At 42.3% G+C, this 16,816-nt stretch overlaps 1 protein-coding gene across 9 annotated transcripts in view; it reads right to left on the reverse strand.

Moving 5' to 3' along the window:
* Positions 1-949: 949 nt before the first annotated feature.
* Positions 950-16,816, reverse strand: part of KIF1B (kinesin family member 1B) — a 95,307-nt gene continuing 79,440 nt past the window's right edge. For all 9 annotated transcript variants that reach the window (XM_057431707.1, XM_057431684.1, XM_057431643.1 and 6 more), the window contains 12 exons: positions 16,545-16,650; positions 12,486-12,600; positions 11,790-11,923; positions 11,216-11,277; positions 10,377-10,522; positions 9,810-10,049; positions 9,382-9,453; positions 8,657-8,778; positions 7,774-7,923; positions 7,110-7,302; positions 6,384-6,502; positions 950-5,629 (listed from right to left, as the gene is read on the reverse strand). In XM_057431707.1, the coding sequence (XP_057287690.1) occupies positions 5,587-5,629; positions 6,384-6,502; positions 7,110-7,302; positions 7,774-7,923; positions 8,657-8,778; positions 9,382-9,453; positions 9,810-10,049; positions 10,377-10,522; positions 11,216-11,277; positions 11,790-11,923; positions 12,486-12,600; positions 16,545-16,650 (1,502 nt within the window). In that variant the 3' untranslated portion in view covers positions 950-5,586. The remainder of the gene's footprint in view (positions 5,630-6,383; positions 6,503-7,109; positions 7,303-7,773; positions 7,924-8,656; positions 8,779-9,381; positions 9,454-9,809; positions 10,050-10,376; positions 10,523-11,215; positions 11,278-11,789; positions 11,924-12,485; positions 12,601-16,544; positions 16,651-16,816) is intronic.

The following is a 16,816-nucleotide window of genomic DNA, read 5'->3' on the forward strand; positions in this document are numbered from 1 at the left end:
CACTTAGAGTAAATCATAGCATTGTAGAATCCCAGGTCGGAAGGGACCTCAAAGATCACCTGGTCCAACCCTTTCAGCAAGGATGACCTAAGCTGTATGTCTCAGCACCCTGTCCAGCTGAATCTTAAATATCCAGTGTTGGGGAATCCACCATTTGTGGGTGAGAATGAACCCGAATGCAGTAGAATAGGCAGTGGCTTCCCTGACGTATCAAGCAAGCTTTCAGAAGAGCAACCAGAAAAGTTAACAGTTACTCACGTGCTGAATTGGGAAAGAAATAAGGAATCAACAGCAGCAGCAAGAAGCCAGCAGCTTTGTGACAGCTTTTCAGATAAAGAACAGATCCAGCCAGCAGCCCAGTATCAGCATTTTGCCATCAAGGAGCTGTTCTGCAGTTATGAGAGGTGTTTGACATCAGGCAGTGGCCCCTTCTTTGGGCCCTTCAATGCTCTGGGAATGCCCTGTGCAGCTTCCTCACCATGACTTTTAAAAGTGAAGGAATTTTCCACTTGCAGACCAAGACACAGGTGATTCCTGAGGATTCCCTGACACACCTCTGTCCACAGAGCTGGTGCCTTAGACTCTGCTGTTACATTTTGGTGGTTTCATTTCATCCTCCTGTCATCTTTAATGGTCATGTTGAGCACTGGCAGCTCTGTGACAGTTTTATCTCTGAAGCAAAAGAAGCTTTTGAAAGCGTCCAAAATTCTGCATAACACAAAGGGAAAAGGATGAGGAACAATAAATCCAAAGGGAAAAGGATGAGGAACAATAAATCCAAAGGGAAAAGGATGAGGAACAATAAATTCTCTCATCTTTCTCAGCAAGAGCCAAAACAATTTTCTTTTCATAAAAGCCTAACCTTGTTCAGGACAGGTTTTGAAAACAACTCATCGATGGAAGATGCTGGCAATTAAATCATAATAAAAGGAGCACACGTTGTATCTGCTAATGCACTGGTTGTACCTTTATTGTTTCACCTCGTTCACTAACAATTCAGTGGTGCAAGGTTACCATACACAGTTAGATATCTGCGTTGCACACCTAAGGCTATACAGCAAATGGATCAGAATTAGTACAAATACATGAACTATATTTACATTTTGTATACTCAAGCTCCAAATCTCAGATATATTTACAAAATAAAATAAGAAAATGAAAACCTGAAATTAATGTACAGTGTTGCTGATACACTCCTTCGCTGGGATGAAATCAGTTTGCAAAGAGCTTTTTGTTCAAGAAGGCCACTTACACAGCATATCCCTTGTATACCTTGTGTACAGAGAGATCAAACAGGGGAATGAGGACTGCAATTAAAAGTGTGTATGTGAGTGCAACACCATGGCTAATGTCCAAATGCAAGAACCTTAATCAACTGCACATGAAGTATGAACAAGCAGAGTGGAAAATCAAGACCTGATCCTGGGAAGTGCTGGGCATTCAAGACTCCCTCTGCTTCTAACCCCTGGTTTCAGGGCAGGCAAGAGGTAGTTCAGTGCTGCTCAGGATCAGGCCAATAACTTGGCAACATCAAGAATTGAAGACTTATGACCTCCACACCCTCAGTTTTCCGAATACACAGCTGATCCTGTTGATATAAAAACCATTCCAAATAACATTGGACACAACCGTCTGGTTCGGGCTGGACTAGTTTTGATTTCAAATACTTAGAACGCATAAATGGCCTTCTGAACAAAAAATAAGTCAATCCTGTTCTTGAACAGCTGATGTTTTTAAACAAGGAAGCACAAAATTAATACATTCCTGCTACATACAGTATAGTTCAGACCACATATTGGGGTTAACTACAATGGAGAGATGCAACGCACACGTTAAGAGACCCATTTTGAAGTACATTCAGCAAACCATCCAGAGCAGCAGCAGTATCCTTCCTTCCAGCAGCACGTTCACAGCTGCATCTTCAACAAAAACACCCACCATGGTATAAACTAACACAAAACTTAAGACTCTGCAAGAGTACCAGAAAGATGCATAGGCATAGGCTGTATTAGTTGATTGTATAGTACCAATGGGTGTTATACCAAAGCTAATCCGGTTATCTAATGTGCAATTAATTACAGATGTATAAATATACAATACATTACATAAAATTAAATCCCTGTAAATTAGGTACAAGCAGCAAAAAGTGAAGTCTTTGCTTTGAAACACCTTGTGAATCAGTAATAAGGACTGTTGGACACTGACCAAAAAAACCCCTTTCTTAGTGGTCTGGAAACAGTATTGCCTTCCCTTCTGCATCCCAGAATACAGGAATCTTCTCTGAAAAGGTACTTAAAGTGCATTTCTAAAAAACAGTATAGGAGGTTTAGCTTAGCTTTAAAATATCCAGGAAGCCCCAACATCAATGACATGATTTTCAATGGACAAAAAAGGGCAATTCTGTTCTTTTCAGCGAGGAACATAAAACCCTAAAACACAGCACAGTGTTGCACTCATCCTCTCCAAGAACACCTACGAGTGCTTATGCCGAGTGGGTTGGCAGGCCCATGGCATGATGTCTTGTCTCCAGAGGGTGAGCCCCAAGAGCTGTCTGACTCCAGGACTTCACGTACATGCAGTAGGTAACCAAGAGTGCACTTCTAAATGCCAAGAGAAGGCAGCTTAGGACTTAGTTTTCCCCTTCTTGCTCTGCTTCTAGAAAGAAATGTCTAACATTTTGGGCTAAAGAAGCTTTAAAGTAAATGGAAATCTTTTGCTTCATTATCCTTCTAAAGAAAACTTGAATTGATTTCAGTCCAGTTTTAAGCAGGGAAACTGATGTCTCAATGTAGGCTTCCGTAATTGGTGAGAAACTCTAACTGTATGCCTTTGTCAGACCTGAAAACAGTAATGCCCATTTGAACTCCACACAACAAAAAACTTCAGTCACAGATTATGCAGCCTTAAGAGATACTAATGCTTAAAAATAGAATTCTTCTCTTCTGATGATCTGTTATCCACAGGGACATCAAGTCACCAGAAGCTGCTTGCAGTCTTTAGGTAGAAGAGTAACATTTATGCAACACAGCTGTACCACTTCCAGCTCTGTATAAAATAAGCCTCTGTCTCTTCCTGCTTTTAAAGGAAGATCCCTTAATCGTGTTTCTATGCAATGCCTCTATCTCCTTAGTTCATTTTCTGTCTTCTCCAAAGCAAAGACTTAGCGAACTAGTTTTCTTCTAGTTAAAAGAAAAAGACAAAACTTAAAATGCTCTCAAGTGTGTCACAAAATGCCACCACCTAAATCACTGCCTCCTCAAACTGGTTCCACCTTCATTACATGCAGTGGTGATGGCAGCAACAACTTTAGTGCTTAAAATTAACCTAATTCTTGAGATCGGCTTAGCTCCAGCTTGAGGAGCCCTCCTGCAGCACTGACAAATCTGATGTATCCACACACTGGAAGTGCATTATCGTCCATTGCATAACAAAGGAATAGCATCACTGTGTTAAGTCACACACAATTAAACAAGACAAAACCAGAAGGAAAATAAAAGAAAAGGAAATTAAATCCCTATTATGCTCCTGGGTCCCCAGGATGCTCCTTCACTCTGGCTTCCAGTTCTGAAATAAATCTGAGGACCACAGGAGATGGCACGAGCACGATTTAGCTTGAGTACTATCTCGAGATATATAAAGATATGTCCTAGAAAGTGTCAGACTCCATCTCCCTGCTCCTTTGCCAACCATGCTGTTAGGAGGTCTCATGCATTCATTGCACTTTACTGGAGAATGAAAACCCCATAAAGCTAGAAACTGCTCAGCTGATGCCAGTCCCACGTCCACTTTTGGCCACAGAATTTCTAAGCTGTGATGAGTAAGCTGAATCCAAATGACCTTCTTGAGCTGGAGTGTACCTAGATGTGCCTACTGTAATAGTGGAACAAAACTCTTTTACCTCTGCCTTCAGAGGTCAGAACCTCAGGATGAAATCCCCGTCCATCCCCCAGGATCACAGCCAGCCCTGTCAATGCCCAGGGCAGTCAATAAAGTATAGCACAGCAGTCTGAAACACAGTGAAAGAAACCACCACTCCTCCCAACCTCCCTGAAAACCTAACTAAGGAAGATGAGTTCACTTCTCAGAAAGGAAACTCATTCTGCCTTCTTCTACTGGGGCAAGGACCAAAACCTTGCCCGCAAGAACTTACACTGTAGGTCAAGAACTAACACTACCCAGCTGATCAACAAGAAGCCTATTATCACACCCACTGCCCAGGACCAGAGTCCTCCTGAGCTGTCCTCCAGGGAGGATCGATTCTGAAGTTAAAACTAACGAGGGGGGTTTAGCTCTTTAAAATTGTAGCAGGGAAATTAGAAGACATTCAACAGTTGTTCCAAAAGGAAGTGAAAGTGTCCTGCTGTTCTCTGGAGAATATTGTAAGTGCTAGGTCTAGAAAGTATTCTGTAGACAGAGGACGCTTTCCCCATGAACAGATGGGATGTCATCAGAGTATTGCAGATAAGAGACACATGCATGAAGCAGGCCTTGCGGAACGATGCCGCAATCTATCCCAACATACCAATGACAACCACACATCCCTTCCAAGAGAGTTGATGACTGCTCTTGCTCCAGGAACTCTGCAGTCAGGACCAAAAGCAGAAGAGGAGACACTGCCCTCCTGCGGTGCTCTCCTGAAAGGGCTCTAGGGAACAACCACACTTCCATTTCCACTTAACACTCTCCATCTGCCAAATATGAGGCTGAGCATCTAAAACCTTAGGGATTCTATCTAATATTTGATCGATGTGCTTTATTTTTCCTCGTATCAGCACAAGTTCTGTCTCCTCGGCTCAGTTCAGTGGCAGAGTAGTGAGTGTCAGTGTTCTGGGAAAGAGTTAAAGCCAAGCACTGCTCCCCTGCAACCCTGCAAGAGTCTAAAGGCAGATTATTCTAGCCAGCCCCTCTTGGTTTGTTCCCTATCCTTTTCCAGCTCATGCCTAACCTGATGGACCCTGGAAACTAAAAGCTTGCACCAAGTCCAAAATCCAGTCTGCCCAGATAGATTTGTCCAATATCAGCTTTCAACAGAGTTTAAATAAGAGGCTGGATCCAGAAAGCCTGAGGAGCTATTGCAGTTCCTCCCTGGGTAATGTCTACATAGAAGAATTTCTCTTTCCCTGGCATTAGAACGTTGCCCTGAGGGAACCAATGACTACTGCCAAGTCACAAACTGAGTGAAACCCTGCAGCAGTCCGGACAGACAACAATGGACAGTGGGACAGACTCCGAAAGGTCAGTTGGAAATGGGAAAACAATTGTTAGAATTTAAAATAAATAATTTTTTTTTTCTTTTTAGAGTCGTGCATAAATCACTTCATTTTTTTTTCTTTTTTTTTTTTTTCTTTCCCTTTTAGTTTGGCCACATGCTACTAGGTACGATCCTCAGTACAAGTGAAAAGAAACAAGGTACAGTTAGAATACCTAGGAAATGTGCTGAAGGAGGTGGGAAGGGAGGGGAGGGGATGTTAAGCCACAGGATTACATACAAGAGAAACTGTCAAGAATCACAAAGAGAAAATGCGAGGTAACACTTCATCTATCGGAAGGTGAGTTAGGGAGAACAGATGAGAACATTACATGGACTCAGTACTTGAGCTGGCCCGTGCGTCTTCGAGCCAGTTTTGACCTGCAGAGGAAAGAAATAAAGAAGTATTTGTTGAGTTCTGCAAGTTTATTGCTCTTCCCTCCCCACTTTGTCCACCTTTTTCTTAAATCCTTCTATATAGTCCTAGTTTATCCCATAAGCAAAACATATCAAGGGCTGTAATGAGAAAGGCTTCTCACTCTTCTGCCATGCTCCTTTAAAGGAAGACAGGATCTTCTAAGGACTGGACTGTTAAGAAATTATCTGATGCTGTACAAAAATAGTTCAGTTTTTAGCTACTTTTAACTAAAAGGAAGAGCTCCTCTAGTGTAGTGAGACCTCTCCAGCAAGCAGGGGATGTCTGTGACCCGTGTTAAAGGAACAGCTCCTAGAGAAGTTCAAGAAAAGGGAAGGAAATGAGGATTTCTGCTTTGGTTCTCATCCCAGACCTGCCTGCACAGAGGGAGTAAGAAGCCTGAGAATTGTGTAAAACAGCCCTATAAGGAAACCATTATGTGGCCTCCACACACAGTACTGCATGAAGTTTACCACCCATGTTCAAACTGGATACATCTGCTAGGAATGTCACAAGGCAAAGCAACAGCCACTGCATTTCTGAAGTACAGGGCTTGTTTGGTTTGATTTTCCCTTTGTTCCCCCCCTTTCCCCTTCAGTTCACCCACCAAATCCAGAGTAAGCAAGGTTAAATTCTGTGGCAAACTCTCAGCCTCCTGCTTATGACTCTCTCACTGTCTTTGTGCTCTGCAGCACCGTCTGCCCGTGAGCTGCCTCTTACCGTATTGTGCCAGCAAGAAGTGGATTGAAGGCATATAACCAGTCATTCATGTCTTTGTCATTGATGGCCTGAAGCAGGACCCCACGATGCTTTGTGCATACACCAAATGTGTTGGGTGTCTGGAATATTAAGGACAATTTAAATTACTGAAGACTACAAGCACATGATGCGCACTCCCTCTCTGAGGGAAAGTTTGCTGTGGCACATTCCTGAACACCACAAGACCTAACTTCTTTCACTGGTCATTTCCAGGATGTTATTAGTCAATCAGATAGGACATCTTCTACAAATTATAGTGTTAACTCGTAAGTATGGACTTTAAGAGCTGAGATGGACCAGTGAAGTTAATTTGATTCCTTGCAAGATGCTTGTGTGTGTTGCTTTGGGGTTTTCCTTCTACACAAACAAACAAAACACACAACCCCAAAACACCACAGAAACAAGACTACAAAACCCAGGCATACAGGGTGATGTAGTTCCTACGTTCATAAAAGCAAAATACGATGTGTAACAGCAGCTTGTTTAATCTCTTGTGCAACTGTGTCCAAAACAGAAGAAATCCTGAACAAACTGGGCCTTTGTGGCCAGAATCATCTGATACCAGCCACTGTCCAAGACACAGATGCATTTTCCTTGGATCAGAGATGACACACAGGATTGTATGGATGTGCTACTACCCATAACATTCCAGCTCTATGGGTAAATAAAGGATAGCTGCAGACTGACCTTGACCATTGCCTGCTGATCCTCACTGTATTCCACCTGAGCTGTGGATAAGTTTATGATTCCTCTTTCTACAGGATCTTTGTCACTGTTGTAAATGAAAACATAGGGACGGCGAACCACCACAAAGTGCTTGGCCCAGGAGCTGGAGAGTGGCTCTTTGAAGTGGAGGTATCCCTTCTTTGAGACCACAGAGCTGGAAAAAACAAACCCACAGATAAACAAGAATACATTTTCCCCTAAGTAAGACACCAAACTGCAAAACACTGTGCAAGGCACTTGGTCCTTACTATGTTTTGTCTACAAACAGTACTACGAAGAAGTTCTATAGCACACTGAATTTTGTCTTCAATACCTATGCAAAAGTCTGACAGAAAGAAGAAGCCACAAAGATCTCTACTTCAGTGAGCTTCAGCCATGGTTTTGGTGATAGCAGACATTATATTCAAGTCAGTGAAAATCCTGTTTATGAAGTAGATGCAGGGAGTGAATGCTGCAGAGATATTAATATGACCCTCATTAATCCTGCTTCTATCATAAAGGACTCTGCAGTTCTGCTATCACTTGTTTAATTTAACTCCCTCAAATGGGGCATAAAACCCTACAAATCTCAGAAAGCCCTTATGGCAGCTCTCAGGAAGCCATGGCCACACAACAGAAAACTCACCCTGGTCTGATTTCCTCGATATCAGGAACAAGGTTTAAGAATTCATTCTTTCCAGCTCTGGCAAGATAGGAAGTTTCTACCGTAGGAATTAGCTGGAACTGTTCCACCTCATGACAGGGACTGGAGGCACGAGAATTTGCTTCTGGTGTTCTTAAAAATAAGAGTGGAGAAAGAGAAGTAAATCATAATAAACCAACTGAATGCAACAATGGAATTTAAAGTGCATCTACAGCCTCGCCTGTCTTACAAGTTTCATCTTCCAGTTTTGTACGACACTGGGATCCTTTTGTACAGTATCAGATAGCACTTCCTTGAAGTCTATGGAATAAAACTTCAAGTAACTACCAATAAATTGTTTCCCCACTACTTCTCCCTTGTTTCTCTTGCCCAATTTACTACGGTTTCATGTAAAATGTGCTGCTTCATCAGCACTCCTCCCCTCAGGGATGTCAGGTTGAGAAGGTACAAATCACATCTTTCACCAAGTAATTAGTCCCAATTTAATGAAAAACATCTTCTCTAGATACAGCTGAGACACACAAACAGAGATTATCGGCCAAACTGGTTTATTCTGGGTTGTTGTTAGTAGGCCTTTTTAACAGAGCTCTGAATAAAACTTGTGGACTCTGCACAGTGATGTTGCACTAGTCACCGGAATGCCACCCATCTGACTGTTCTTTCACACAAGGAAAAAACACTTCAAAAGAACAAAATGGGGAAAAATAATTGTGCAGTGATTGGAGAAGATAAAGGAAGGGGGCTGTACAGAGAAACACCTGAAAGCAGGGAAAAGGAAAGGAGGGATTAAAATAAATCAAAGCATAGCAAAGAGGTTTGTGAAGCACTGAGAGGTAACGTGCTTCTATGAATACCCTATACTTACTTCTGGTCGATTGAATTGCATCTTGAATCCACCAGAGAGGGGCAGGTAGATGAAGGTGTGAGGGTGGCACTGCTGAAACTCGACACAGAGGGGTCCCGCCCGATGGGGGAAATATCTGACAACTACAAGGACAAATACAGGCAACATATTAGAGGGGTGGGTTTTGGTAGCTGGTACGGTCCAGACTAGAACATGGCACTGAGCATGCGGGAGGCTCAGATAATAGAAGGTATTTCTATCAGCTGTTTCCTCACTTGCTAGTCAAAGTTCCACACACAACCATCATAAACCTATCCTGGGTGAAAATACAATGGCACAGCTTGTTATTAATGTCCTAAACTACTTATTATTCACACCCTGACTTCCTCAACAGCGTATCAGATTATCTAGTTTGCAACTTGGAGTTCCCTGTACCCACAGAGTTTAAAAAGCCGATTTACCCTTTTAGATCAGGAAAGCGTATGTAGGGAAATACAGTGCACTTCCAACCTGCTAATAAACTGGAGGATATATATAGCCCAACTTCACACCATTTCTAATTCCTGCAGTATGAATTGCAGGAATATGCAATTCCTGATGCTGAATAGCCAAATGCTCCCAGCAGACTGAAAATAAAGAAATGACTATGAAGTGTTTTGTCTCTTCACAGAATCAGATTCCACAAACTACAAACATATTGCTATTGTACTACAAATACAATGCATTGTATTGCATGAAACATTTACCTTACAATCACTGATGCTGTTGTACACCTGGTTAAATTCCCGATTGAAAGTGTGAGTGAGAAGCTGCAGACACTGAAGTGGGGAAGGAAAACAAACAACACATAGAAAAAGATTTTACATTTAGGTTTTCAGAGAAATTCAAACACAAGAGGCCCTTTGCCAAGACAAACTTGGCAGCTCTTGAAGGGATAAACAGGATAAAAAGGATAAATTAGAATGTTTCATTTACAGAACTACTAATGAAGGGGGATGAGGTACAGCCATAGCACAAACTGAGCCACCAGCATTGGCTGCTGAGAACAGATCATTTCCCATTAAAATGAAGCTCTCACAATACTGGATATCTGCCATGCTGGGAAGCTCATCATTAACGTTTAATCATCTTTGGCATCCCAGGTTAGACTCATGATGTTTTTCTCATGTTATACCTTGGTGGCCAGCTCTTTCTCCCGATCCACCAGGCTCTCTATGTCTGCTGAGTCATAGCCACTGCTCTCACTGGGCGTCACAGCACTCTCAAATGTTGTAGTCGAAATCTGTGAGGAAATGCTGGTGGAGGTACTGAGGGTTCCACTGCTCAGACTGGGAGACAGTGAGTCACTCAGAGACTTGGGGATGCTGTCACCAAGCTTTTCACGAAGCAGAAGGAAGTGTCGGGTTTTTTCCACCTGATAAGAAAAGAAATCAGTGTCATCTGCTCCAGGATGTTGCCTACTTTACAGGAACTGAATTCTTAGGCATTCTTTCAAGAGTCACACCAGTAAGCATTTATAGAGTTTACAATAGCACTAGAAATTGAACACACTTTGATTCTGAGCTGAAGATTCTATTCAGCAGCCAGCCACACACTTTCTATCTTCTCTGTTAGAGAATTTACTTCAGTCTTGACTTTGGGAACAAACTGCCACCTGGGAACTCATTCAGCTCAGAAGATCAAAGGCAAATTCAAAGCTACAGTTCTGCTTTCTCTTCCACTTCCCCATCTCTTTACTCACCTCATGCAGCAACTCCAGTTTCTCCAGTTCCCACTGATGCTCAAGAATGAGGCTGTCACCCCTGGGCCTCCAACCCGCCAGGTTCTCCTCTCCTCGCACATAAGCCACAGATGTATCCAGGACTTTCCTCCTCCTCCTCTGCATTCCTGAGCAGCAAGAAACAACATCAGACACGTTAAAAACAGTCTGAGGGATGCCACTAACACACACTACCAATTAGCAATCTGTGAAGAGCCAACACTTCTGCTGTTGGGCTGGAAATAAACACGGCAATGATGCCATTAACAGCAGTCACACATTCCAAAGAGATTTGATTTCTTCCAGCTTTCTTCATTCAGATCATTTCTACTGACCAGGATATAAGGCAAACTCCTGTTCAGTCTAAGTAAACAAAAGAACTTCGATTGCTAGGTCTTAAAGGAAAAATATATTGATACTACATGAACTACATTTCTTCCAAGTTATCAAGCTTGCATCAGATATCAGTTATGAGGACCAAGAGAAAACTACTGCTGCAAATACAAAGTCTCACCTGTGCTAGTTATGAGCCATGTACTATGCCCTCTAAGTCTGACTCAGGCACGTGCCCAGTTCCCTTATATACCCATGTCAGAAAATGTAAAGTTATGGGCGAATCCTTGGTTCACCAATGGTAAAACACAGACCCGAGTGGAAAATAAAAGCCTGCATAAGTTTTTTTAATGGAACGGCAATGTTCCACTGCTCCTGTGAAACACAGGAACTGCTTCCCATCGGGGCAGAAGTGTTTACTCCATTCTGCCTATGGAATTTTCTGCAGTATTTCATACTTGTCACTCAAACATCCAGTCACTGCTTACCTGGACTTCCTGTGTCTGCCATTTTGCATAAACTTAGTTCATAGATCCCGGTTACACGATTGCTATTCACAAGAAAACAGAGGGGAAAAAGAACTCTTAATTTCAGATACAAAGTGCATTAGCTTTAGTTAAGAGGTCCCCAAATTAGAACTTTAGGTATAGTTGTAAGTTAGAACTACATCTGAATTCTAATCTTGACATAAAATAGCCAGAACAGACTGCAAGTGGCATTCCCCCATGCTCCTCCCCACCACCAATTTGACTCAGCAAGGAGCCACTTTACTGCAGTAAATTCCAGATCAGGATCATCTATGTACAAGCCTGAAAAACGGATCTCTTCCCAACTGTTCTGTCAAAAGGTTGAAAAAGGGCTCAGTAAAGAAAGAAGCCATCAGACCTTCACTGAAATAAATTCAAGAATGAATGTCCAAAACCAGACTGGAGAACTAGAACTAGGGGGGATTTCAAGGAAGAAATAAAAGAAACAAAGCTGCATTCTCCCCATGCCCTCTAAGAGAAAAACCGTAGTACACTGACATAAAACATGGATACCCAAACTGGCCACTGAACTTACGAATCTGGAGATTTGGAGTAGCCACTACCAAAGAGATTGCGCAGTGATCGTGGTGGGGAGATCTTGGCATCTCGAGAGTAAAACACCATACAGACATCCTTTGTTATAACAGCAGGCTGGATGCAATGGTCAAGCTAAGAGAAAGAACAGCAATGAATGAGTGGTTGCAGACAACTAAGCCAAGTTACACTGCTTCCCTCTTTCAGTGGGACAGCTTTATGAAACTCGTTCTTGTTTGGGTCTTTGGTGAAGGGTTTTCTTATGTGTTCCCATGAAACAGAACTGTCAAAGCACTTGATGCATCTTGTGGGTGAAGTACTACACAAGGCAACAGTGTCTCGCATGGAAAGCCAAAAGCTAGGCCAGTGTTTTAGTACTAGTAGTACTTACATAGCAGTGTTTGCTGATTTCAATGGATTTTCAGATCCAAAGATAGAGAAAATGAGGCACAGAAAGAGAAGGAGATCACCAGATTCATTTCACATTTGTTGTGAGGCAGTAATACCTTGACATCTGTAGCACTTTAACTGTGAATAAACTCTTCCACCCTGCTCTCAGAAAATGAATAAAGACTTTCCCTGGCCTCAGGATTCAAAGATCATTTAGACCAGTCAGTATTTATCTCAGGTACACACTGTCTGCTGTCTCAATGTTATACTTGAGTCACAAGCAGAAAGGAAGGCACAGATCTCTAACCTCCAGGTAAGCAGAAAGGGTCATATATATCTTCTCTCCATATGGTGTCACTCGGTTGAGGAGAAGGGAGTTATGCAAGGAGCTATCCCAAACTGCTTCAAACCGATAGAAAGTCCTGGAAAAACACACAGTAAAAGTTCAATAGTAAGAGTTCCTCTGCATCCCTCTGATCAGTGTGAAGCATCTCATCCCTCTTATCAGTGTAAATATCTCATCCTTGACATCATCCGCTATGAGTCTCAGTGGCTCAGATAACAAACAGTTGAAGCAAAGACCTTTTCTTTCCCAAGATAACTTACTTCTACCTCAAATCAGAATGACTGACAGGGAGGGTTAAGTCCTATAATCAAGCAATAGATAAAATAAAGATTTCTTTCTATGACCCTACTAGATTTAATTAAAACTTCCAGATCTAACACAAACTTTTGCAGTTGAAAGGAAGGAGCTGAAGGCTCCCACAGTTCTGCCCCAGCAATCAGGGAAGTTCATTTGTTCAAGACACAAGTAAAAGCACCATACACAGGAAAGCTAAATCTTCAGATCTAGAGTCACCACTACACACCCTCCTAACAGGGGCTATGGGAAATGAGCTTTCTCCTTTCTCACAGGTAGAGATTGACTCCATGTAGGTTCCTTTGAAAGAAGCCCTATCCCCTTGCTCAGGAATACAGCCCGCTTCTCTACACTTCATCAGAACTCTTCATCACTTCCATATAATTTCCCTCCCAAATCCCCTTGCCACTGAGGTTTTCCATCCCATTCCAAGTCCGAATGATGCAATACTAAAAGCAAGAAGTGCTTTATGACAGTATTTCTTTAAAACAAGTTCTATCTCTGAAGAGCTTCTCTACTAATGCCCAAGGCCAATGAAAACGAAACAAGAGACAAATGACAAAAAGCAGGGTGGGAGTGGAAGAAAGAAATAACAAAACCCAAATCACAAAGAAACAAGCAGCAGCCCAAGAGCAGACGTATCAGAAACAAAGAGTTCTGATCTCAGAGCTCCCAAAAATTCCCTTTTCCTGATGCAAATTACACAATTCTCAGCCACTGCATTGAGACACCGTGAACTGTGCAGTCAAGTAATATCATTTGAGAATACTGCTAAATACACCGTTTGCAGTTGAAGCAGAAATCACTTCTACATGCCCTGCTTCTATTAAAAATGCTACACAGAAGCATATTCTAAAGGCTAAGTGGTAACTTTAAAGGCACTGTAACGTAATCATCCTTATTTGAGTTAGATTAGGCAAACACCACAGGTTGTCCTCTGGTCCTCTACAAACCTGTGCTGAGTTCCTGTGTTTTCATCTTCCATTGTGTCTTAGTCATAAGAGCAATCTTTTAAACATTTAGCAAGCTCCAGATTTACTGCATGGTTGGAAGAAATAGCAGTAAAACCTGGCTCTCCACAGATGGTAAAGTCAGTGCACCTGACCCCTGAATGAGCAATGCACCATTGTCAAACATGACTCCCCATCATGAGGAGAGGATACAGGTGTAAAAGTTCATCGCTGCAGAACTAAATGCCCCTCTTCAGCAAAATGATGCCTTCTGGATAAAACTCAAGCTGAAGTCAAGCCCAACTTCAAGACAATCACTCCACTGGATTCTGTCTAGCCAGAAAGTTAAACACACAGTCTTGCCTGCCCAAACCAGAACTTGCTAGAATAGTTGTAGAGGGAGACAACAAACAGAAGTGAGCAAGTTTCTTTTAGCACAGTCAATAGCACAGGGGGAAAATGTAACACAGAACAAGCAAAGCATGGAAAACGGGAGAAGCAGGTTAAAGGCCCAAGTGTATAGTTAGAACTGATTTTTAGGTGGATTTTAGCATTCGTGGTGAATTGAGAACACTGAAGATGAAGTCTTCTCTTTTTCAAAGAGGCAGAACATGGAAAGAGTGCAAATTGCCCCAGATTGTGCAGCCAGAATGCTTGGCTCTGACCCAATCTGGAAGGTGAAAAAGGGATGCAGTCTGAGCAGCTACTACATGTCTCGCTTCTCTGCCAACTGGTAAACTAAGAAGTAGCAGCCACATGGTTAAATTTCAGATGCAAATCCAACCTAAGAACAGAGGTTGAATGACAGTCACATGGCAGCCACTGCTTTTTGTTCCATGCAATTCTGAGCTGGAATTTCAAGTAACCCAATCATTCTGGCCTTGACTTGGTACTTCAAACACAGCAAGAATTAGAGTCAGAGGCAGAAAAGAAATCCAAATTTAGTTCTTTTACACAGAACAAAGGAAGAAAATGGCAAGGACTACAAACAGGGACTATATTCTGACAGCACATTTTGAGAATCAGAAAGACTCAAAGGAAGCTGTCTCTTCCATGTAAAGGAAAGTTTGCCCCACTAAATTGCACCTGAATAAACCCCGGACACAAAGGAGGAGGAGGTATACTACTTCTGCAAGAGCTAAGAGGAGTGCTAACAGAAATTAGTAAAAGCTAAAAGGGAATTGGCAGCAACACAAATGGGGCATAAAGCTTCCTGAAAATAGAATGCTTTATGTACAAAGCAAGCAAACAGAAAATACCTAGGCATATCCTTATCAAGAAAGAGCCTGTGAAAACATGAAAAGAGCTTCAGTTAGTCCAGCCAACAGCAGAACAGAAAAGCAACAGCTGAGAGGAACAGAGTAAGCGGACTTAAAACCAATCAAACAAAAAACCCACACCAACCAGAAAACAAGTCTGCAGACAATGAGCAAACACAAAACACACACAATCCTTTACTGGGGCTTCAGTCCCACTCCGCCACCCTGCCATACACTCGTCCCACAAATAAACCTTGGTGTTTTGGTAAGATGTAGTCAACAGCTTCATCTCACTGACACTCATCCTTCACCCAAGTGGTCCATCTAATAGAAAACTCCAGAGCTATACAGGAATTCCTTTAAACTGTGAGAGAACAGAAGTACAGAGCTTGCCAACTGCAGATGCAAGAGAATCGGACTTGAAACCAGCAATGTTCCAGTTATACTGATCCATTAATCCAAACACACTAAATATAAAATACCCACTTCTCGGTGGGAGGCAAAGAGTAACTGCTAATCCCTGTCACTGTCTGTGTTTACAGACACTAGGTGGCAGGAGGACATTCAGCTGTAGGAGCAGCATCCTGATTCCACCTTTAATATTGCAGTGGAATTTCAAAGTCCAAGCCTCTAATGGAGAGGGAAGAAGCCATTTTGGTGCCTAGCAGGATACTGCCTGCAGCATTCAGCAGCTGCAGCAGAGATGGGCTCCAAAACAACCCCCTCCCCTTCAGACACCCTCATTCAGAGTTCAATTTCAGAGATATTCCTGCTTTGCACCAGCTAAACAGAGCCAGGAGAGGTCAAGTGACTTGGCTGATGTCAGAGCAGGGAGAGGCTGTGCTGGCAACGCAGCATTCCGCTTCCCTGCCCTTTGTTGCAGACACTGAAGCAAAACAATGTGGAGTCTGACTGATCTATACAGCAACACAACCTAATGAGACAGCAGCAAGAAACCTCACAGATAGGGGCCATGCTGCTGCCCACATTATTGCAGATACATGGAGAAGAGCCCCCTCCTTATTAGGACCGCAGTCAATTTGTGATACATGTGTATAAATCCACAAATTATGAAGTTTAATTTACAAAGCATGGCTCTTGCTCAAAATGTCACAAGCTTGCTCCAGGAATAATACAGGTATGTACAATTCCATAAGCATACTCCCAAGATCGCCCCTGTACTTCAATGCTGTATTCGAGCAACAAACCTCAGTGTCAGTTTAAAAGTTCTGGGTTAAATTCTGAGACTCCCTTAAGCTGTTCCTTTCCATCCTCCCTTTATGGTGCTTACACATGGGAAGTAATTCAAATGCATTAGAAACCCTCCACACAGACCAATGGAATTCAGCCTTAGCAAGAGTATATGGGAACATTCATTCTCCATTTCAACACCCTGTGCCTATGGAATTCTACAGTAAATAATTAGCAACATTCCCAGCTTTCCAGACATCCTGACAATAAATTAGAGGTCAAAGAAATTTTAGATCCCTGCCAGAGTGCTCACTTTATTCACTTACCTATTGGAGCTGTGAGAGGACTTCAGGTATTTTGCAGAGATAATATTCAAAGACAGAATAGCATCCACAGCAGCTTCATCTACCTCTGCTTTATTTCTTATACGCCCTGGAAAAGGTAGGAGGGGGATGAATTTAAATCTTAAACACAGAAAGACTTTGTTTTCTCAGGGATCATTACAGACTATGTGATTAACAAGCAACTGTGGGTGGAAATGGCAAAACTTAGTTTTTCCTCTGGATCCTTTTCAAAAGCCTCCTCTCACAGCCAATAG

The sequence above is a fragment of the Pezoporus wallicus genome, unplaced genomic scaffold (assembly GCF_028554395.1).
Source record: "Pezoporus wallicus isolate ANWC-B61680 ecotype Strahan unplaced genomic scaffold, APGP_CSIRO_Pwel_v1 contig_8006, whole genome shotgun sequence".
In the NCBI taxonomy this organism is placed as follows: Eukaryota; Metazoa; Chordata; class Aves; order Psittaciformes; family Psittacidae; genus Pezoporus; species Pezoporus wallicus.